General features: G+C 39.7%; 1 protein-coding gene across 1 annotated transcript in view; it reads left to right on the forward strand.

Moving 5' to 3' along the window:
• The first annotated feature begins 416 nt into the window (after positions 1–416).
• LOC116611644 (leucine-rich repeat and coiled-coil domain-containing protein 1) overlaps positions 417–23,214 on the forward strand; it is a 36,224-nt gene continuing 13,426 nt past the window's right edge. The window contains exons 1-7 of the mRNA XM_032372062.2: positions 417–734; positions 865–880; positions 982–1,095; positions 2,056–2,137; positions 2,307–2,434; positions 9,335–9,468; positions 9,850–9,906. Coding sequence (XP_032227953.1) covers positions 504–734; positions 865–880; positions 982–1,095; positions 2,056–2,137; positions 2,307–2,434; positions 9,335–9,468; positions 9,850–9,906 — 762 coding nt within the window. The 5' untranslated portion in view covers positions 417–503. The remainder of the gene's footprint in view (positions 735–864; positions 881–981; positions 1,096–2,055; positions 2,138–2,306; positions 2,435–9,334; positions 9,469–9,849; positions 9,907–23,214) is intronic.

Consider the following 23,214-nt stretch of genomic DNA (forward strand, 5'->3'; position numbering starts at 1 on the left):
AGCCTTATGCCTTCATCGTGGCACTTACAGGCCCGATTATCTGCTAACTATTGGGGACCACCCCTCCCCCTAACTTTTCAGCATATCTTGGCCATGCTACTTGCAGTGTAGCCGTGTATCATCAGGCGATTTTAATTTTCAAAAGTTGGAGAGAAAACTTCATAGGGAACGTTGAAGAGGCCTGGATCTCGGACTAGTTGACCACATCAAGTTGTTAATTTTATGTACTTAATTGATCCATGGTGAGTGAATTACTACTCTGTACCCCACCCTGCGTTTCTCTCTGGACACCCCACCCTGCGTTTCTCTCTGGACACCCCACCCTGCGTTTCTCTCTGGACACCCCGCTGTTCATGCTCTCTTGGTCTTGTATCGACCGGCACTCGGCAAAAAATTCATTTCGGGATCCCTGTTGTTCTCTGCTTTCCCGCCTCGTGTCTTGCGTCGCGCGCGTGGAGGAATCACATGGAGTCACAACATTTAGAAAATCTCCGTCGTGAAACATGAACTCGGGGCACGAATGCTTAGGAGGGAATTGCATCAAAAGCCCTCCCAAACCAACGCGGGTATTAACGTTAGAATCCGGCCTCATTTTCCCGCCACAAATTGGGACGTCAAATAGTCTACAAGAGACAAGGTTTTCCCTACCGAATCTTGCCGTCGAGGTAGTAGATGGTCAGAAACAGCAAGAAAATGAGATATCAGAACTCCAAACTCTGCTAAACAAACTCAAGGTTCCGTAGATACTTTCACGCTTGATATTTACTTTACAATACAATGGAAAAAACACTTTCTAATTTGTCGTTATTCTATTCTTGTTGTAATAAGTATTATAATCTTATACTTACGTTTACTTAATTACAGAACGAGCTTTTGCAAGGTAGGTTTTTTCTATCCTTTTTGAATTATCTTTTTTTAAAAATTTGATTATGCCAAATATATTTTAATCATTTTTAATCTTTTATTTTCTTTTTAACAAAGGAAAGAAAAAGGTTGAATCTACAAAAGCCGAAATCACAAGCATTGACAAAAAGATCTGCGTGACACAGGAGGAAATTGCGCAAACAACACTGACGTGCCAAGAGGCGACCGAAGGTAGGTCATCAGTTCCATAGCATGATCCTATTGTATGGGTGGTAGAGCTCTCGTTGACATTCTGACATGAATAAGGGAAGAGTTGCCCTTCCTCACACCCATGCATGGAAAAGGATATCACAAATAAGTTAGTATGCTAGAAGAAGATGAAGTTATGAAGCAAGGGACCAAAAATTGCATAATCTTATCGACAATATTGTTTAACAGAATATTGCTTAATAGAATTTACTATAAAAAACATATTCATTACCAGAATAGCTAGACAGTGCTGTCGAGAGTGTTCAGCATGGAGCCGTACAGTATGTATTGTGCTCCCAGGCTTGAGCTAACGCCCTTGAAGGCACTGTTAACCCTCATATCAGTGTATTGAGGCTACCAGGAATTCCATGACAACAGTGCACATGTCCCAGCTGTTAAGGTCTGTTTTGTCTAAGGCTGTCTAAGACTATTCTCACTATGACAGCCATTATCTCGGGTTCGGGTGTGCAACAAAAGCTGGCCATTAATTTTCACACTAGTCAATATTTATAGATATTAATGGTTTGTTTGTGGTTATATATCATGACCGGAAAAAGATCTCATATATTCTTATATTTCATGGTTGGCAAAACCAGATATCAGTATCGTTAGGTCATGAGTGTTGCATAGCTGTCAACTCTCCCACATTAGGTGAGAGTCTCAAGATTTTTAACCTTTTCTCAAGCCTAAATTTCTGGAAAATATACATACATTTACTGTATTCTCCCGCATTAGCTATCTTGGTACTTCTGATACATTCACTGTATTTTCTCAAGATTTTTCCTAAAGCGAGGTTGACAGCTATGGTATTGTTATATTTAATATCACTATATAAAGGTTCTACTGTATGTTAAGCTATCATCCTCAAATGCCATAAACTGCTATGAAGGTATACAACCTATTTTTTGTGATTCCCCTTTTTTGCATTATCTCATGAATCAGATCTTGAAGGCATGATTGCAAAAGGAATCCTACTATCAAATGAGCTAGAAGATGCTAAAAGAAGCCTTGACCTGGGAAACAGGTAAAGAGGGTGCATTTGAAGGAGACCCCCTCATAGAGTACATTTAAGAAATTGCTCAAGAAACTGGATAGAACACTTCAGCATCCTCATTGCTACCACCTGGTTGGTGTGGAATGGGGAGGTGTAATATTCAGCAAGCAGAAGTGAGGATTTTGGTTTCTTATCATAGGTCATATGAAAGGTATGTGGAAAAGATGGCATATTATTGTGAGCTTGTGAGTCAACTTGACGAAAAGACAGGAAGCCAACAGAAGATCTCTGTGCTAATTACCACCATAAAAGAGCTAAAAAACAAAGGTAAGCAATTACAAGTTGCTAATAATCTTATTCATTTCTATAAATAAAGGGGTCTAGACAGGATTGCAATCATATATCAATAATAGATGTATGGAAGAATTTGTGGATTTTAAACATTTCTTTTAAAATTTCATGTTTTCATGTCTAATTGTCTCATCAGTTGGTTGTCTGGATTATGTTAACACTATTTTGATCCTGATATACTGTATGTGACAATTGTCTTATCAGTACAGTGTCTGGTTTATGGCAACACCATCTTGATTCTGATATCTGTGGCTATTGTCTCATCAGTACAATGTCCAGAGTATGGTTGCACTATTTTAATCTTGATATCTGTGGCTATTGTCTTATCAGTACATTGTCCGGAGTATGGTTGCACTATTTTGACCCAGATATCTGTGGCTATTGTCTCATCAGTACATTGTCCAGAGTATGGTAACACTATCTTAATCTTGATATCTGTGGCTATTGTCTTATCTGTACATTGTCCGGAGTATGGTAACACTATCTTAATCTTGATATCTGTGGCTATTGTCTCATCAGTACATTGTCCGGAGTATGGTAACACTATCTTGATCTTGATATCTGTGGCTATTGTCTTATCAGTACATTGTCCAGAGTATGGTAACACTATCTTTATCTTTATATCTGTGGCTATTGTCTCATCAGTACATTGTCCGGAGTATGGTAACACTATCTTGATCTTGATATCTGTGGCTATTGTCTTATCAGTACATTGTCTGGAGTATGGTAACACTATCTTGATCTTGATATCTGTGGCTATTGTCTCATCAGTACATTGTCCGGAGTATGGTAACACTATCTTAATCTTGATATCTGTGGCTATTGTCTCATCAGTACATTGTCTGGAGTATGGTAACACTATCTTAATCTTGATATCTGTGGCTATTGTCTCATCAGTACATTGTCCGGAGTATGGTAACACTATCTTAATCTTGATATCTGTGGCTATTGTCTCATCAGTACATTGTCTGGAGTATGGTAACACTATCTTAATCTTGATATCTGTGGCTATTGTCTCATCAGTACATTGTCCGGAGTATGGTAACACTATCTTGATCTTGATATCTGTGGCTATTGTCTCATCAGTACATTGTCCGGAGTATGGTAACACTATCTTGATCTTGATATCTGTGGCTATTGTCTCATCAGTACATTGTCTGGAGTATGGTAACACTATCTTAATCTTGATATCTGTGGCTATTGTCTCATCAGTACATTGTCCGGAGTATGGTAACACTATCTTAATCTTGATATCTGTGGCTATTGTCTCATCAGTACATTGTCTGGAGTATGGTAACACTATCTTAATCTTGATATCTGTGGCTATTGTCTCATCAGTACATTGTCCGGAGTATGGTAACACTATCTTGATCTTGATATCTGTGGCTATTGTCTTATCAGTACATTGTCCAGAGTATGGTAACACTATCTTTATCTTTATATCTGTGGCTATTGTCTCATCAGTACATTGTCCGGAGTATGGTAACACTATCTTGATCTTGATATCTGTGGCTATTGTCTTATCAGTACATTGTCTGGAGTATGGTAACACTATCTTGATCTTGATATCTGTGGCTATTGTCTCATCAGTACATTGTCCGGAGTATGGTAACACTATCTTAATCTTGATATCTGTGGCTATTGTCTCATCAGTACATTGTCCGGAGTATGGTAACACTCTCTTAATCTTGATATCTGTGGCTATTGTCTCATCAGTACATTGTCCGGAGTATGGTAACACTATCTTAATCTTGATATCTGTGGCTATTGTCTCATCAGTACATTGTCTGGAGTATGGTAACACTATCTTAATCTTGATATCTGTGGCTATTGTCTCATCAGTACATTGTCCGGAGTATGGTAACACTATCTTAATCTTGATATCTGTGGCTATTGTCTCATCAGTACATTGTCCGGAGTATGGTAACACTATCTTGATCTTGATATCTGTGGCTATTGTCTCATCAGTACATTGTCTGGAGTATGGTAACACTATCTTAATCTTGATATCTGTGGCTATTGTCTCATCAGTACATTGTCCGGAGTATGGTAACACTATCTTAATCTTGATATCTGTGGCTATTGTCTCATCAGTACATTGTCTGGAGTATGGTAACACTATCTTAATCTTGATATCTGTGGCTATTGTCTCATCAGTACATTGTCCGGAGTATGGTAACACTATCTTAATCTTGATATCTGTGGCTATTGTCTCATCAGTACATTGTCCGGAGTATGGTAACACTATCTTAATCTTGATATCTGTGGCTATTGTCTTATCAGTACATTGTCTGGAGTATGGTAACACTATCTTGATCTTGATATCTGTGGCTATTGTCTCATCAGTACATCGTCCGGAGTATGGTAACACTATCTTAATCTTGATATCTGTGGCTATTGTCTTATCAGTACATTGTCTGGAGTATGGTAACACTATCTTAATCTTGATATCTGTGGCTATTGTCTTATCAGTACATTGTCTGGAGTATGGTAACACTATCTTAATCTTGATATCTGTGGCTATTGTCTCATCAGTACATTGTCCGGAGTATGGTAACACTATCTTAATCTTGATATCTGTGGCTATTGTCTCATCAGTACATTGTCCGGAGTATGGTAACACTATCTTAATCTTGATATCTGTGGCTATTGTCTTATCAGTACATTGTCAGGAGTATGGTAACACTATCTTAATCTTGATATCTGTGGCTATTGTCTCATCAGTACATTGTCCGGAGTATGGTAACACTATCTTAATCTTGATATCTGTGGCTATTGTCTTATCAGTACATTGTCTGGAGTATGGTAACACTATCTTAATCTTTATATCTGTGGCTATTGTCTCATCAGTACATTGTCTGGAGTATGGTAACACTATCTTAATCTTGATATCTGTGGCTATTGTCTTATCAGTACATTGTCTGGAGTATGGTAACACTATCTTAATCTTGATATCTGTGGCTATTGTCTCATCAGTACATTGTCCGGAGTATGGTAACACTATCTTAATCTTGATATCTGTGGCTATTGTCTTATCAGTACATTGTCTGGAGTATGGTAACACTATCTTAATCTTGATATCTGTGGCTATTGTCTTATCAGTACATTGTCTGGAGTATGGTAACACTATCTTAATCTTGATATCTGTGGCTATTGTCTTATCAGTACATTGTCTGGAGTATGGTAACACTATCTTAATCTTGATATCTGTGGCTATTGTCTTATCAGTACATTGTCAGGAGTATGGTAACACTATCTTGATCTTGATATCTGTGGCTATTGTCTTATCAGTACATTGTCCGGAGTATGGTAACACTATCTTAATCTTGATATCTGTGGCTATTGTCTTATCAGTACATTGTCAGGAGTATGGTAACACTATCTTAATCTTGATATCTGTGGCTATTGTCTTATCAGTACATTGTCCGGAGTATGGTAACACTATCTTAATCTTGATATCTGTGGCTATTGTCTCATCAGTACATTGTCCAGAGTATGGTAACACTATCTTAATCTTGATATCTGTGGCTATTGTCTTATCAGTACATTGTCAGGAGTATGGTAACACTATCTTGATCTTGATATCTGTGGCTATTGTCTTATCAGTACATTGTCCGGAGTATGGTAACACTATCTTAATCTTGATATCTGTGGCTATTGTCTCATCAGTACATCGTCCGGAGTATGGTAACACTATCTTAATCTTGATATCTGTGGCTATTGTCTCATCAGTACATTGTCCGGAGTATGGTAACACTATCTTAATCTTGATATTTGTGGCTATTGTCTCATCAGTACATTGTCTGGAGTATGGTAACACTATCTTAATCTTGATATCTGTGGCTATTGTCTTATCAGTACATTGTCCGGAGTATGGTAACACTATCTTAATCTTGATATCTGTGGCTATTGTCTTATCAGTACATTGTCAGGAGTATGGTAACACTATCTTAATCTTGATATCTGTGGCTATTGTCTCATCAGTACATTGTCCAGAGTATGGTAACACTATCTTAATCTTGATATCTGTGGCTATTGTCTTATCAGTACATTGTCCAGAGTATGGTAACACTATCTTAATCTTGATATCTGTGGCTATTGTCTTATCAGTACATTGTCCGGAGTATGGTAACACTATCTTAATCTTGATATCTGTGGCTATTGTCTTATCAGTACATTGTCAGGAGTATGGTAACACTATTTTAATCTTGATATCTGTCGCTATTGTCTCATCAGTACATTGTCAGGAGTATGGTAACACTATCTTAATCTTGATATCTGTGGCTATTGTCTCATCAGTACATTGTCCGGAGTATGGTAACACTATCTTAATCTTGATATCTGTGGCTATTGTCTTATCAGTACATTGTCCGGAGTATGGTAACACTATCTTAATCTTGATATCTGTGGCTATTGTCTTATCAGTACATTGTCAGGAGTATGGTAACACTATCTTAATCTTGATATCTGTGGCTATTGTCTCATCAGTACATTGTCCAGAGTATGGTAACACTATCTTAATCTTGATATCTGTGGCTATTGTCTTATCAGTACATTGTCCAGAGTATGGTAACACTATCTTAATCTTGATATCTGTGGCTATTGTCTTATCAGTACATTGTCCGGAGTATGGTAACACTATCTTAATCTTGATATCTGTGGCTATTGTCTTATCAGTACATTGTCAGGAGTATGGTAACACTATTTTAATCTTGATATCTGTGGCTATTGTCTCATCAGTACATTGTCCAGAGTATGGTAACACTATCTTAATCTTGATATCTGTGGCTATTGTCTTATCAGTACATTGTCCGGAGTATGGTAACACTATCTTAATCTTGATATCTGTGGCTATTGTCTTATCAGTACATTGTCAGGAGTATGGTAACACTATCTTAATCTTGATATCTGTGGCTATTGTCTCATCAGTACATTGTCCAGAGTATGGTAACACTATCTTAATCTTGATATCTGTGGCTATTGTCTTATCAGTACATTGTCCAGAGTATGGTAACACTATCTTAATCTTGATATCTGTGGCTATTGTCTTATCAGTACATTGTCCGGAGTATGGTAACACTATCTTAATCTTGATATCTGTGGCTATTGTCTTATCAGTACATTGTCAGGAGTATGGTAACACTATCTTAATCTTGATATCTGTGGCTATTGTCTCATCAGTACATTGTCCAGAGTATGGTAACACTATCTTAATCTTGATATCTGTGGCTATTGTCTTATCAGTACATTGTCAGGAGTATGGTAACACTATCTTGATCTTGATATCTGTGGCTATTGTCTTATCAGTACATTGTCCGGAGTATGGTAACACTATCTTAATCTTGATATCTGTGGCTATTGTCTCATCAGTACATCGTCCGGAGTATGGTAACACTATCTTAATCTTGATATCTGTGGCTATTGTCTCATCAGTACATTGTCCGGAGTATGGTAACACTATCTTAATCTTGATATTTGTGGCTATTGTCTCATCAGTACATTGTCTGGAGTATGGTAACACTATCTTAATCTTGATATCTGTGGCTATTGTCTTATCAGTACATTGTCCGGAGTATGGTAACACTATCTTAATCTTGATATCTGTGGCTATTGTCTTATCAGTACATTGTCAGGAGTATGGTAACACTATCTTAATCTTGATATCTGTGGCTATTGTCTCATCAGTACATTGTCCAGAGTATGGTAACACTATCTTAATCTTGATATCTGTGGCTATTGTCTTATCAGTACATTGTCCAGAGTATGGTAACACTCTCTTAATCTTGATATCTGTGGCTATTGTCTTATCAGTACATTGTCCAGAGTATGGTAACACTATCTTAATCTTGATATCTGTGGCTATTGTCTTATCAGTACATTGTCAGGAGTATGGTAACACTATCTTAATCTTGATATCTGTGGCTATTGTCTCATCAGTACATTGTCCAGAGTATGGTAACACTATCTTAATCTTGATATCTGTGGCTATTGTCTTATCAGTACATTGTCCAGAGTATGGTAACACTCTCTTAATCTTGATATCTGTGGCTATTGTCTCATCAGTACATTGTCAGGAGTATGGTAACACTCTCTTAATCTTGATATCTGTGGCTATTGTCTCATCAGTACATTGTCTGGAGTATGGTAACACTATCTTAATCTTGATATCTGTGGCTATTGTCTCATCAGTACATTGTCCGGAGTATGGTAACACTATCTTGATCTTGATATCTGTGGCTATTGTCTCATCAGTACATTGTCCGGAGTATGGTAACACTATCTTAATCTTGATATCTGTGGCTATTGTCTCATCAGTACATTGTCCGGAGTATGGTAACACTATCTTAATCTTGATATCTGTGGCTATTGTCTTATCAGTACATTGTCCAGAGTATGGTAACACTATCTTTATCTTTATATCTGTGGCTATTGTCTTATCAGTACATTGTCCAGAGTATGGTAACACTATCTTAATCTTGATATCTGTGGCTATTGTCTTATCAGTACATTGTCCAGAGTATGGTAACACTCTCTTAATCTTGATATCTGTGGCTATTGTCTCATCAGTACATTGTCAGGAGTATGGTAACACTCTCTTAATCTTGATATCTGTGGCTATTGTCTCATCAGTACATTGTCTGGAGTATGGTAACACTATCTTAATCTTGATATCTGTGGCTATTGTCTCATCAGTACATTGTCCGGAGTATGGTAACACTATCTTGATCTTGATATCTGTGGCTATTGTCTTATCAGTACATTGTCAGGAGTATGGTAACACTATCTTAATCTTGATATCTGTGGCTATTGTCTCATCAGTACATTGTCTGGAGTATGGTAACACTATCTTGATCTTGATATTTGTCGCCCTATCAGTACATTGTCTGGAGTATGGTGAAGATGAGGGGCTAGGTGTCGGAGAAGAGTTTAAAATCCTTCAGGCTGAGAACAAGCATCTTGAACAGCAGCTTGAGGAAAAAACAAGTCACATTGACAAGTGCAAAGGAAAGGTTTGTGCTTATTTTTTCAAATATTTTCTTTGCCTGCCTTCCGTGTCTCTGTTGTTCTTTCGTCAGTTTACCTGCCTAGTATGGCTGCTGACTTTTCTGTCCTTATTCTTGCCTGTACTTATTTTAAATGGTGTTGCTTTCAAAGAATAATCATAACCCACAGTGCTTTATACGGGTATCAAATAAATAAAAATAAGTCCAGGCTTTAAAAGCTCTAGCACTGATTTTATTGTTTATGTTCCTCAACATGGCTTTCAGTTTATCAGGATTCATCCATATTTCCACTTCCCATCAATGCTGCGGGTTACAATACACTATGTCCCTAGTGCAAACCGTATTTTAAATTGTTTTTTTCGACTGTTTAATACTTTGCCTTTATAGATGGAACTTGAAAGAGAAAAGCAGCAAAAGCTTAAACGTGAATCTCAGCTTTTAAACGTAAGTGTCCTAGGTTAAAATGCATATAAGCCTTTCATTTAAATCAATATAAGGGAAGGGTCATTATTTAACTGGGGAAGGAGGGCTGCTATGTTTGAGGAGAGGATTGCGATTTTTTTAGCGTTGATTTGGGGGAGGGCCTCAAATTTTGATACAGAGTTTAAGGGGGGCTTATTTTTTGGTCGCCTTTTAGGGGAGGGTCATGCACAGGCCCGCAAATAGCCCCCAAAAAGTACACGGTAGGCCCGCAAATGGCCCTAAAAAATGTACATGGTAGGCCCGCAAATGGCCCTAAAAAATGTACACGGTAGGCCCGCAAATGGCCCTAAAAAATGTACATGGTAGGCCCCCAAATGGCCCTAAAAAAGTACATGGTAGGCCCCCAAATGGCCCTAAAAAAGTACATGGTAGGCCCCCAAATGGCCCTAAAAAATGTACATGGTAGGCCCCCAAATGGCCCTAAAAAATGTACATGGTAGGCCCCCAAATGGCCCTAAAAAATGTACATGGTAGGCCCCCAAATGGCCCTAAAAAATGTACATGGTAGGCCCGCAAATAGCCCCCAAAAAGTACACGGTAGGCCCGCAAATGGCCCTAAAAAATGTACATGGTAGGCCCGCAAATGGCCCTAAAAAATGTACACGGTAGGCCCGCAAATGGCCCTAAAAAATGTACATGGTAGGCCCCCAAATGGCCCTAAAAAAGTACATGGTAGGCCCCCAAATGGCCCTAAAAAAGTACATGGTAGGCCCCCAAATGGCCCTAAAAAATGTACATGGTAGGCCCCCAAATGGCCCTAAAAAATGTACATGGTAGGCCCCCAAATGGCCCTAAAAAATGTACATGGTAGGCCCCCAAATGGCCCTAAAAAATGTACATGGTAGGCCCCCAAATGGCCCTAAAAAATGTACATGGTAGGCCCGCAAATGGCCCTAAAAAATGTACATGGTAGGCCCCAAATGGCCCTAAAAAATGTACATGGTAGGCCCCCAAATGGCCCTAAAAATGTACATGGTAGGCCCCCAAATGGCCCTAAAAATGTACATGGTAGGCCCGCAAATGGCCCTAAAAAATGTACATGGTAGGCCCGCAAATGGCCCTAAAAAATGTACATGGTAGGCCCGCAAATGGCCCTAAAAAATGTACATGGTAGGCCCCCAAATGGCCCTAAAAAATGTACATGGTAGGCCCCCAAATGGCCCTAAAAAATGTACATGGTAGGCCCCAAATGGCCCTAAAAAATGTACATGGTAGGCCCCCAAATGGCCCTAAAAAATGTACATGGTAGGCCCGCAAATGGCCCTAAAAAATGTACATGGTAGGCCCCCAAATGGCCCTAAAAAATGTACATGGTAGGCCCCCAAATGGCCCTAAAAATGTACATGGTAGGCCCGCAAATGGCCCTAAAAAATGTACATGGTAGGCCCGCAAATGGCCCTAAAAAATGTACATGGTAGGCCCCCAAATGGCCCTAAAAAATGTACATGGTAGGCCCCCAAATGGCCCTAAAAAATGTACATGGTAGGCCCCAAATGGCCCTAAAAAATGTACATGGTAGGCCCCCAAATGGCCCTAAAAAATGTACATGGTAGGCCCCCAAATGGCCCTAAAAAATGTACATGGTAGGCCCCAAATGGCCCTAAAAAATGTACATGGTAGGCCCGCAAATGGCCCTAAAAAATGTACATGGTAGGCCCGCAAATGGCCCTAAAAAATGTACATGGTAGGCCCCCAAATGGCCCTAAAAAATGTACATGGTAGGCCCCAAATGGCCCTAAAAAATGTACATGGTAGGCCCCCAAATGGCCCTAAAAAATGTACATGGTAGGCCCCCAAATGGCCCTAAAAAATGTACATGGTAGGCCCCCAAATGGCCCTAAAAAATGTACATGGTAGGCCCCCAAATGGCCCTAAAAAATGTACATGGTAGGCCCCCAAATGGCCCTAAAAAATGTGCATGGTAGGCCCCCAAATGGCCCTAAAAAATGTACATGGTAGGCCCCCAAATGGCCCTAAAAAATGTACATGGTAGGCCCCAAATGGCCCTAAAAAATGTACATGGTAGGCCCCCAAATGGCCCTAAAAAATGTACATGGTAGGCCCGCAAATGGCCCTAAAAAATGTACATGGTAGGCCCCCAAATGGCCCCCCAAAAAGTACACTGTAGGCCCGCAAATGGCCCTCAAAACGACACGGTAGGAACACAAATGACCCTAAAAAGTACACGGTAAGCCCCCAAATGACCCTAAAAAGTACACGGTAAGCCCCCAAATGACCCTAAAAAGTACACAGTAGGCCCGCAAATGATCCTGGCCTGCAAATGACCCTAAAAAAGAACACGGTAGCCCCGCAAAAGACCCCCGAAAACAACATAGCAGGCCCGCAAATGATCCCGTAACAATTTACAGAATGGAACACGGAATGAAGTGCTGGACTCAATGCTAAAAAGAGCATAAAAAAGAACAGTTTTTTTTCTGTAAAATAATTTTAAATGGACATAAATTATACATTTTAATTAAACAGGTGAAAATACATTAAAAAAAGCAATACATTGCGCAACAACTTTTCCCTTGGATCCCATTATCTCAAATAACACAAGTAAGAAACTCTTAAGGAACAATACTATTAATATACCGCGAGTTCGTGTAAAGTTTAATATCTGCGCTTTTAGCAAATATACACCTATTTCAATTAAGGTTGACTATAAGAAAATGGAAAATGATAAATGCCACACCACACTGTTTAGGAAAAACAAGTCTTTTATCTATTAATAACATTTAGTGAGGTTAAATTAAGTTTGTGGCGAGGCCCTTGTAATGAATGAACGCATTTTTAATACAAGAAAACATTATTATTGGCCAAACTTTGTTCCATTTTCCCTTTTCTTATAGTAAAACTTAAAAAATATGGAATGGTAGCTGGTTCAGAGGGTGAGGCCACTAAAGGCATACTAGGTAGAATAGGGGACCTAGGTTGCTCAGTGGGATGATCGTGATGTGTTTGATGCTACATTAGTAAAAAATCATCCTGAAGCTGTGTGTATCTGGTGGCTTTTTCGTGTTTCCCTATATATTTATTGAAAGGTATCTTATCTTGTCTTTCAACTATCTCATGCGCTGTTCTTCGGGGGAAACTTTCATGTTTTGATAACGAAGAAATTTTAAGACCTCATGTTTGAAATCCTCCTTGTTTTCCTCTTCGATTGCCGTTTCGCTGGGTAGAAGTTTGTACGCAGTCTGCATTGGTCACTTGTTGCGGGTTTCAGATCCACAAAGAGGTATCCATAAGGTCTTCTGACCGCTTCTACATATTTATCTAGGAAATAGCTCGGTTACATTTGTTTAGCCTAAGGTTAGGACTTGCATTTGGTCTCTAGGATTTTAAACAGTACCAAGTAATGACTATTCAACAATATGTTGCGGCTGACCTTGCCTTGAAGGAATAGGTTTTGGACGATGGTATCTTGCTGGGATACTTGGTATCTTGCTTGGATACTTGGTATCCTGCTTGGATACTTGGTATTTCGCTTGGATACTTGGTATCTTGCTAGGATATTTGGTATCTTGCTAGGATACTTGGTACCTTGCTGGAATACTTGGTATCTTGCTTGGATCCTTGGCATCTTGCTAGGATACTTGGTACCTTGCTGGAATACTTGATATCTTGCTTGGATACTTGGTATCGTGCTTGGATACTTGGTATCTTGCTAGGATACTTGATATCTTGCTTGGATACTTGGTATCTTGCTTGGATACTTGGTATCTTGCTAGGATACTTGGTATCTTGCTTGGATACTTGGTATCTTGTTGGGATACTTGGCATCTTGCTTGGATACTTGGTATCTTGCTAGGATACTTGATATCTTGCTTGGATACTTGGTTTCTTGCTAGGATACTTGGTATCTTACTAGAATACTTGGTATCTTGCTTGGATACTTGGTATCTTGCTTGGTTACTTGGTATCTTGCTAGGATACTTGGTATCTTGCTTGGATACTTGGTATCTTGCTAGGATACTTGGTATCTTGCTAGGATATTTGGTACCTTGCTGGGATACTTGGTATCTTGCTAGGATACTTGGTACCTTGCTGGAATACTTGGTATCTTGCTAGGATACTTGGTACCTTGCTGGAATACTTGGTATCTTGCTTGGATACTTGGTATCTTGCTTGGATACTTGGTATCTTGCTGGGAAACTTTATATCTTGCTGGGATACTTGGTATCTTGCTGGGATACTTGGTATCTTGCTTAGATACTTGTTATCTTGCTGGGATACTTGGTATCTTGCTGGGATACTTGGTATCTTGCTTGGATACTTGGTATCTTGCTAAGATACTTGGTATCTTGCTTGGATACTTGGTACCTTGCTGGGATACTTGGTATCTTGCTAGGATACTTGGTACCTTGCTGGAATTCTTGGTATCTTGCTAGGATACTTGGTATCTTGCTAGGATACTTGGTATCTTGCTGGGATACTTGGTATCTTGCTAGGATACTTGGTATCTTGTTGGGATACTTGGTATCTTGCTAGGATACTTGGTATCTTGCTAGGATACTTGGCATCTTGCTAGGATACTTGGTATCTTGCTTGGATACTTGGTATCTTGCTTGGATTCTGGGTATCTTGCTAGGATACTTGGTATCTTGCTGGGATACTTGGTATCTTGCTAGGTATCTTGGTATCTTGCTAGGATACTTGATATCTTGCTGGGATACTTGGTATCTTGCTTGGATACTTGGTATCTTGCTTAGATACTTGGTATCTTGCTTGGATACTTGGTATCTTGCTAGGATACTTGGTATCTTGCTGGGATACTTGGTATCTTGCTGGGATACTTGGTATCTTGCTAGGATACTTGGTATCTTGCTTGGATACTTGATATCTTGCTTGGATACTTGGTATCTTGCTAGGATACTTGGTATCTTGCTTGGATACTTGGTATCTTGCTAGGTATCTTGGTATCTTGCTAGGATACTTGGTATCTTGCTAGGATACTTGGTATCTTGCTAGGATACTTGGTATCTTGCTAGGATACTTGGTATCTTGCTAGGATACTTGGTATCTTGCTAGGATACTTGGTATCTTGCTAGGATACTTGGTACCTTGCTGGAATACTTGGTATCTTGCTAGGATACTTGGCATCTTGCTAGGATACTTGGCATCTTGCTAGGATACTTGGTATCTTGCTTGGATACTTGGTATCTTGCTGGGAAACTTTATATCTTGCTGGGATACTTGGTATCTTGCTGGGATACTTGGTATCTTGCTTAGATACTTGTTATCTTGCTGGGATACTTGGTATCTTGCTGGGATACTTGGTACCTTGCTGGGATACTTGGTATCTTGCTAGGATACTTGGTATCTTGCTTGGATACTTGGTACCTTGCTGGGATACTTGGTATCTTGCTAGGATACTTGGTACCTTGCTGGAATACTTGGTATCTTGCTAGGATACTTGGTATCTTGCTTGGATACTTGGTACCTTGCTGGGATACTTGGTATCTTGCTAGGATACTTGGTATCTTGCTAGGTATCTTGGTATCTTGCTAGGATACTTGGTATCTTGCTGGGATACTTGGTATCTTGCTAGGTTACTTGGTACCTTGCTGGAATACTTGGTATCTTGCTAGGATACTTGGTATCTTGCTAGGATACTTGGCATCTTGCTAGGATACTTGGTATCTTGCTTGGATACTTGGTATCTTGCTTGGATACTTGGTATCTTGCTGGGATACTTGGTATCTTGCTAGGTATCTTGGTATCTTGCTAGGATACTTGATATCTTGCTGGGATACTTGGTATCTTGCTTGGATACTTGGTATCTTGCTTAGATACTTGGTATCTTGCTTGGATACTTGGTATCTTGCTAGGATACTTGGTATCTTGCTGGGATACTTGGTATCTTGCTGGGATACTTGGTATCTTGCTAGGATACTTGGTATCTTGCTTGGATACTTGATATCTTGCTTGGATACTTGGTACCTTGCTGGGATACTTGGTATCTTGCTAGGATACTTGATATCTTGCTTGGATACTTGGTTTCTTGCTAGGATACTTGGTATCTTGCTAGGATACTTGGTATCTTGCTTGGATACTTGATATCTTGCTTGGATACTTGGTATCTTGCTTAGATACTTGGTATCTTGCTTGGATACTTGATATCTTGCTTGGATACTTGGTATCTTGCTTGGATACTTGGTATCTTGCTAGGATACTTGATATCTTGCTAGGATACTTGTTATCTTGCTTGGATACTTGGTATCTTGCTAGGATACTTGGTATCTTGCTTGGATACTTGGTATCTTGTTGGGATACTTGGCATCTTGCTTGGATACTTGGTATCTTGCTAGGATACTTGATATCTTGCTTGGATACTTGGTTTCTTGCTAGGATACTTGGTATCTTACTAGAATACTTGGTATCTTGCTTGGATACTTGGTATCTTGCTTAGATACTTGGTATCTTGCTAGGATACTTGGTATCTTGCTAGGATACTTGATACCTTGCTGGAATACTTGGTATCTTGCTGGGATACTTGGTATCTTGCTAGGATACTTTGTATCTTGCTTGGATACTTGGTATCTTGCTGGGAAACTTTATATCTTGCTGGGATACTTGGTATCTTGCTTAGATACTTGTTATCTTGCTGGGATACTTGGTATCTTGCTTGGATACTTGGTATCTTGCTAAGATACTTGGTATCTTGCTTGGATACTTGGTACCTTGCTGGGATACTTGGTATCTTGCTAGGATACTTGGTACCTTGCTGGAATACTTGGTATCTTGCTAGGATACTTGGTATCTTGCTAGGATACTTGGTATCTTGCTGGGATACTTGGTATCTTGCTGGGATACTTGGTACCTTGCTGGAATACTTGGTATCTTGCTAGGATACTTGGTATCTTGCTAGGATACTTGGCATCTTGCTAGGATACTTGGTATCTTGCTTGGATACTTGGTATCTTGCTAGGATACTTGGTATCTTGCTGGGATACTTGGTATCTTGCTAGGTATCTTGGTATCTTGCTAGGATACTTGATATCTTGCTAGGATACTTGGTATCTTGCTTGGATACTTGGTATCTTGCTTAGATACTTGGTATCTTGCTTGGATACTTGGTATCTTGCTAGGATACTTGGTATCTTGCTAGGATACTTGGTATCTTGCTTGGATACTTGATATCTTGCTTGGATACTTGGTACCTTGCTAGGATACTTGGTATCTTGCTTGGATACTTGGTATCTTGCTAGGTATCTTGGTATCTTGCTAGGATACTTGGTATCTTGCTGGGATACTTGGTATCTTGCTAGGATACTTGGTACCTTGCTGGAATACTTGGTATCTTGCTAGGATACTTGGTATCTTGCTAGGATACTTGGCATCTTGCTAGGATACTTGATATCTTGCTTGGCTACTTGGTATCTTGCTTGGATTCTGGGTATCTTGCTAGGATACTTGGTATCTTGCTGGGATACTTGGTATCTTGCTAGGTATCTTGGTATCTTGCTAGGATACTTGATATCTTGCTGGGATACTTGATATCTTGCTGGGATACTTGGTATCTTGCTTGGATACTTGGTATCTTGCTTAGGTACTTGGTATCTTGCTTGGATACTTGGTATCTTGCTAGGATACTTGGTATCTTGCTGGGATACTTGGTATCTTTGTGGGATACTTGGTATCTTGCTAGAATACTTGGTATCTTGCTGGGATACTTGGTATCTTGCTTAGATACTTGTTATCTTGCTGGGATACTTGGTATCTTGCTTGGATACTTGGTATCTTGCTAAGATACTTGGTATCTTGCTTGGATACTTGGTACCTTGCTGGGATACTTGGTATCTTGCTGGGATACTTGGTACCTTGCTGGAATACTTGGTATCTTGCTAGGATACTTGGTATCTTGCTAGGATACTTGGTATCTTGCTGGGATACTTGGTATCTTGCTAGGATACTTGGTACCTTGCTGGAATACTTGGTATCTTGCTAGGATACTTGGGATCTTGCTAGGATACTTGGCATCTTGCTAGGATACTTGGTATCTTGCTTGGATACTTGGTATCTTGCTAGGATACTTGGTATCTTGCTGGGATACTTGGTATCTTGCTAGGTATCTTGGTATCTTGCTAGGATACTTGATATCTTGCTGGGATACTTGGTATCTTGCTTGGATACTTGGTATCTTGCTTAGATACTTGGTATCTTGCTTGGATACTTGGTATCTTGCTTGGATACTTGGTATCTTGCTAGGATACTTGGTATCTTGCTTGGATACTTGATATCTTGCTTGGATACTTGGTACCTTGCTGGGATACTTGGTATCTTGCTAGGATACTTGGTATCTTGCTTGGATACTTGGTATCTTGCTAGGTATCTTGGTATCTTGCTAGTATACTTGGTATCTTGCTGGGATACTTGGTATCTTGCTAGGATACTTGGTACCTTGCTGGAATACTTGGTATCTTGCTTGGATACTTGGTATCTTGCTAGGATACTTGGTATCTTGCTAGGATACTTGGCATCTTGCTAGGATACTTGGTATCTTGCTTGGCTACTTGGTATCTTGCTTGGATTCTGGGTATCTTGCTAGGATACTTGGTATCTTGCTGGGATACTTGGTATCTTGCTAGGTATCTTGGTATCTTGCTAGGATACTTGATATCTTGCTGGGATACTTGGTATCTTGCTTGGATACTTGGTATCTTGCTTAGATACTTGGTATCTTGCTTGGATACTTGGTATCTTGCTTGGATACTTGGTATCTTGCTGGGATACTTGGTATCTTGCTGGGATACTTGGTATCTTGCTAGGATACTTGGTATCTTGCTTGGATACTTGATATCTTGCTTGGATACTTGGTACCTTGCTGGGATACTTGGTATCTTGCTAGGATACTTGGTATCTTGCTAGGATACTTGGTATCTTGCTTGGATAATTGATATCTTGCTTGGATACTTGGTACCTTGCTGGGATACTTGGTATCTTGCTAGGATACTTGATATCTTGCTTGGATACTTGGTTTCTTGCTAGGATACTTGGTATCTTGCTAGGATACTTGGTATCTTGCTAGGATACTTTGTATCTAACTAGGATACTTGGTATCTTGCTGGGATATTTGTTATTTCGCTTGGATACTTGGTATCTTGCTAGGATACTTGGCATCTTGCTAGGATACTTGGTATCTTGCTTGGCTACTTGGTATCTTGCTTGGATTCTGGGTATCTTGCTAGGATACTTGGTATCTTGCTGGGATACTTGGTATCTTGCTAGGTATCTTGGTATCTTGCTAGGATACTTGATATCTTGCTGGGATACTTGGTATCTTGCTTGGATACTTGGTATCTTGCTTAGATACTTGGTATCTTGCTTGGATACTTGGTATCTTGCTGGGATACTTGGTATCTTGCTAGGATACTTGGTATCTTGCTTGGATACTTGATATCTTGCTTGGATACTTGGTACCTTGCTGGGATACTTGGTATCTTGCTAGGATACTTGGTATCTTGCTAGGATACTTGGTATCTTGCTTGGATACTTGATATCTTGCTTGGATACTTGGTACCTTGCTGGGATACTTGGTATCTTGCTAGGATACTTGATATCTTGCTTGGATACTTGGTTTCTTGCTAGGATACTTGGTATCTTGCTAGGATACTTGGTATCTTGCTAGGATACTTTGTATCTTGCTAGGATACTTGGTATCTTGCTGGGATATTTGTTATTTCGCTTGGATACTTGGTATCTTGCTGGGATACTTGGCATCTTGCTTGGATATTTGGTATCTTGCTGGGATACTTGATATCTTGCTTGGATACTTGGTATCTTGCTAGGATACTTGGTATCTTGCTAGGATATTTGGTACCTTGCTGGGATACTTGGTATCTTGCTAGGATACTTGGTACCTTGCTGGAATACTTGGTATCTTGCTAGGATACTTGGTACCTTGCTGGAATACTTGGTATCTTGCTTGGATACTTGGTATCTTGCTTGGATACTTGGTATCCTGCTTGGATACTTGGTATCTTGCTTGGATACTTGATATCGTGCTTGGATACTTGGTATCTTGCTTAGATTCTTGGTATCTTGCTTGGATACTTGATATCTTGCTTGGATACTTGGTACCTTGCTGGAATACTTGGTATCTTGCTAGGATACTTGGTATCTTGCTAGGATACTTGGTACCTTGCTGGAATACTTGGTATCTTGCTAGGATACTTGGTATCTTGCTAGGATACTTGATATCTTGCTTGGATACTTGGTACCTTGCTGGGATACTTGGTATCTTGCTAGGATACTTGGTATCTTGCTTGGATACTTGGTATCTTGCTAGGTATCTTGGTATCTTGCTAGGATACTTGGTATCTTGCTGGGATACTTGGTATCTTGCTAGGATACTTGGTACCTTGCTGGAATACTTGGTATCTTGCTAGGATACTTGGTATCTTGCTAGGATACTTGGCATCTTGCTAGGTATCTTGGTATCTTGCTGGGATACTTGGTATCTTGCTTAGATACTTGGTATCTTGCTTGGATACTTGGTATCTTGCTGGGATACTTGGTATCTTGCTGGAATACTTGGTATCTTGCTGGGATACTTGGTATCTTGCTAGGATACTTGGTATCTTGCTTGGATACTTGGTATCTTGCTTGGATTCTGGGTATCTTGCTAGGATACTTGGTATCTTGCTGGGATACTTGGTATCTTGCTAGGTATCTTGGTATCTTGCTAGGATACTTGATATCTTGCTGGGATACTTGGTATCTTGCTAGGATACTTGATATCTTGCTTGGATACTTGGTTTCTTGCTAGGATACTTGGTATCTTGCTTAAATACTTGGTATCTTGCTTAGATACTTGGTATCTTGCTAGGATACTTGGTATCTTGCTAGGATACTTGGTATCTTGCTTGGATACTTGGTATCTTGCTAGGTATCTTGGTATCTTGCTAGGATACTTGATATCTTGCTGGGATACTTGGTATCTTGCTAGGATACTTGGTACCTTGCTGGAATACTTGGTATCTTGCTAGGATACTTGGTATCTTGCTAGGATACTTGGCATCTTACTAGGATACTTGGTATCTTGCTAGGATACTTGGTATCTTGCTTGGATTCTGGGTATCTTGCTAGGATACTTGGTATCTTGCTGGGATACTTGGTATCTTGCTTGGATACTTGATATCTTGCTTGGATACTTGGTACCTTGCTGGGATACTTGGTATCTTGCTAGGATACTTGGTATCTTGCTAGGATACTTGGTATCTTGCTTGGATAATTGATATCTTGCTTGGATACTTGGTACCTTGCTGGGATACTTGGTATCTTGCTGGGATACTTGGTATCTTGCTAGGTATCTTGGTATCTTGCTAGGATACTTGGTATCTTGCTGGGATACTTGGTATCTTGCTAGGATACTTGGTATCTTGCTTGGATACTTGGTATCTTGCTTAGATACTTGGTATCTTGCTTGGATACTTGGTATCTTGCTAGGATACTTGGTATCTTGCTGGGATACTTGGTATCTTGCTGGGATACTTGGTATCTTGCTGGGATACTTGTTATCTTGCTTGGATACTTGGTATCTTGCTTGGATACTTGATATCTTGCTTGGATACTTGGTTTCTTGCTAGGATACTTGATATCTTGCTTGGATACTTGGTTTCTTGCTAGGATACTTGGTATCTTGCTTAAATACTTGATATCTTACTTGGATACTTGGTATCTTGCTAGGATACTTGGCATCTTGCTAGGATACTTGGTATCTTGCTTGGATACTTGGTATCTTGCTTGGATTCTGGGTATCTTGCTAGGATACTTGGTATCTTGCTGGGATACTTGGTATCTTGCTAGGTATCTTGGTATCTTGCTAGGATACTTGATATCTTGCTGGGATACTTGGTATCTTGCTAGGATACTTGGTATCTTGCTTAGATACTTGGTATCTTGCTTGGATACTTGGTATCTTGCTTGGATACTTGGTATCTTGCTAGGATACTTGGTATCTTGCTTGGATACTTGATATCTTGCTTGGATACTTGGTACCTTGCTGGGATACTTGGTATCTTGCTAGGATACTTGGTATCTTGCTTGGATACTTGGTATCTTGCTAGGTATCTTGGTATCTTGCTAGGATACTTGGTATCTTGCTGGGATACTTGGTATCTTGCTAGGATACTTGGTACCTTGCTGGAATACTTGGTATCTTGCTAGGATACTTGGTATCTTGCTAGGATACTTGGCATCTTGCTAGCATACTTGGTATCTTGCTAGGTATCTTGGTATCTTGCTAGGATACTTGATATCTTGCTGGGATACTTGGTATCTTGCTTGGATACTTGGTATCTTGCTTAGATACTTGGTATCTTGCTTGGATACTTGGTATCTTGCTAGGATACTTGGTATCTTGCTGGGATACTTGGTATCTTGCTGGGATACTTGGTATCTTGCTAGGATACTTGGTATCTTGCTTGGATACTTGATATCTTGCTTGGATACTTGGTACCTTGCTGGGATACTTGGTATCTTGCTAGGATACTTGATATCTTGCTTGGATACTTGGTTTCTTGCTAGGATACTTGGTATCTTGCTAGGATACTTGGTATCTTGCTAGGATACTTTGTATCTTGCTAGGATTCTTGGTATCTTGCTGGGATATTTGGTATTTCGCTTGGATACTTGGTATCTTGCTGGGATACTTGGCATCTTGCTAAATACTTGGTATCTTGCTTAGATACTTGGTATCTTGCTAGGATACTTGGTATCTTGCTTGGATACTTGGTATCTTGCTAGGTATCTTGGTATCTTGCTAGGATACTTGATATCTTGCTGGGATACTTGGTATCTTGCTAGGATACTTGGTACCTTGCTGGAATACTTGGTATCTTGCTAGGATACTTGGCATCTTACTAGGATACTTGGTATCTTGCTAGGATACTTGGTATCTTGCTTGGATTCTGGGTATCTTGCTAGGATACTTGGTATCTTGCTGGGATACTTGGTATCTTGCTAGGTATCTTGGTATCTTGCTAGGATACTTGATATCTTGCTGGGATACTTGGTATCTTGCTTGGATACTTGGCATCTTGCTTAGATACTTGGTATCTTGCTTGGATACTTGGTATCTTGCTAGGATACTTGGTATCTTGCTGGGATACTTGGTATCTTGCTGGGATACTTGGTATCTTGCTAGGATACTTGGTATCTTGCTTGGATACTTGATATCTTGCTTGGATACTTGGTATCTTGCTTAGATACTTGGTATCTTGCTTGGATACTTGGTATCTTGCTAGGATACTTGGTATCTTGCTG

The sequence above is a fragment of the Nematostella vectensis genome, chromosome 5 (assembly GCF_932526225.1).
Source record: "Nematostella vectensis chromosome 5, jaNemVect1.1, whole genome shotgun sequence".
Lineage (NCBI taxonomy): Eukaryota > Metazoa > Cnidaria > Anthozoa > Actiniaria > Edwardsiidae > Nematostella > Nematostella vectensis.